The 1,044-nt window shown below is 41.1% G+C and overlaps 1 protein-coding gene across 1 annotated transcript in view; it reads left to right on the top strand.

Moving 5' to 3' along the window:
• The window catches only part of LOC116101333 (interferon-induced very large GTPase 1-like), a 46,751-nt gene that overhangs the window by 26,694 nt on the left and 19,013 nt on the right, over positions 1–1,044 (top strand). The window contains exon 3 of the mRNA XM_031384920.1: positions 1–1,036. This exon is cut by the window's left edge and continues 637 nt beyond it. Within this exon, the coding sequence (XP_031240780.1) occupies positions 1–1,036 (1,036 nt within the window). The remainder of the gene's footprint in view (positions 1,037–1,044) is intronic.

The raw sequence follows: 1,044 nt of genomic DNA, 5'->3' as shown, positions 1-1,044 counted from the left end.
GATGGAGGGAGTGGTGGAAATCTGCTGGTTCTGTCCTGCCGATCAAGGTGAAGACTTATTTGACAAGTGTCTGACCTTCACCAATCTTCATGGAGATGCCAAGGAACAAAGCCAACAGCTCAGCTTCCTGCAAGGTGTCTCTTCTCTCATTGTGATCCTCATGTCAGCTTCTGATACCAATAAAGAAAACCAGAAGCTTGTCAGACACCTCTGTCAGTCATCAACACCTTTGATCTGCTTGATTGATGACAAAGAAAAGGCCATAACAAATACTTCTGGTAAAAGAATGAGAATTGGCATCAAGAATAGAAATGAGGCAGAATTAACAGAAGAGCTCACCAATGCTATCAAACATTTTCTAGAGCTCTCTAATACTGCTCACAGTTTAGAGGATTGTTCACAGACAGCTCGAGAACAAGGATTCCTTATTGATGAAGACCAGAGAGGTTGCAAGGAAGCCAAAGAAAAGGCACAGACTATAATGGCCCTCCTGGAAGAATACCAGTTACCTCAGACAAAAGAAAATTTACTACCCCTTCAAGAAAAACTTTGGCACCTTTGGTGTAAGAAAGACAAAGAATTCTATCATCTGAGAGAAAAAGGGAATCGGAGCATTGAACAACACAAGAGTGAGATTGAAACAGATAAAAGAAAAATTCGACATCAGCAATTGGAAAAAGCCTGTCCTCTCAATGATTTAATGCGCTCCATTCTCGAACTCCTCCAAGACTATTCAGAAACCCATAACAAACTCTACTTTTTGCAGTGGATGACTCTGTTTTTTGACAACCTGACGATAGAACACCTGGAAAAGTTACATGAAAAACAGAGATCTTTGTGGTTAAAGGTACAAACAGAAAAGCAAAGAGCACAGAATAGCAACTCCCTGACACTCTATCAGAAGCAGATAGAAGCCATCTCCACAGAGATTTATGACTGTACTTTAGGAATTGAGCACATTCTCCGAGAAGTTGGCCAGATCTATGAAGCTCTGGAAGAAACTTCCTCCTCTAGAGATAGCCTTTTTCTCTGCCTCCCTCAAAT

Source organism: Mastomys coucha, unplaced genomic scaffold (assembly GCF_008632895.1).
Source record: "Mastomys coucha isolate ucsf_1 unplaced genomic scaffold, UCSF_Mcou_1 pScaffold21, whole genome shotgun sequence".
NCBI lineage: Eukaryota > Metazoa > Chordata > Mammalia > Rodentia > Muridae > Mastomys > Mastomys coucha.
This window is presented reverse-complemented; position numbering and strand designations above follow the sequence as displayed.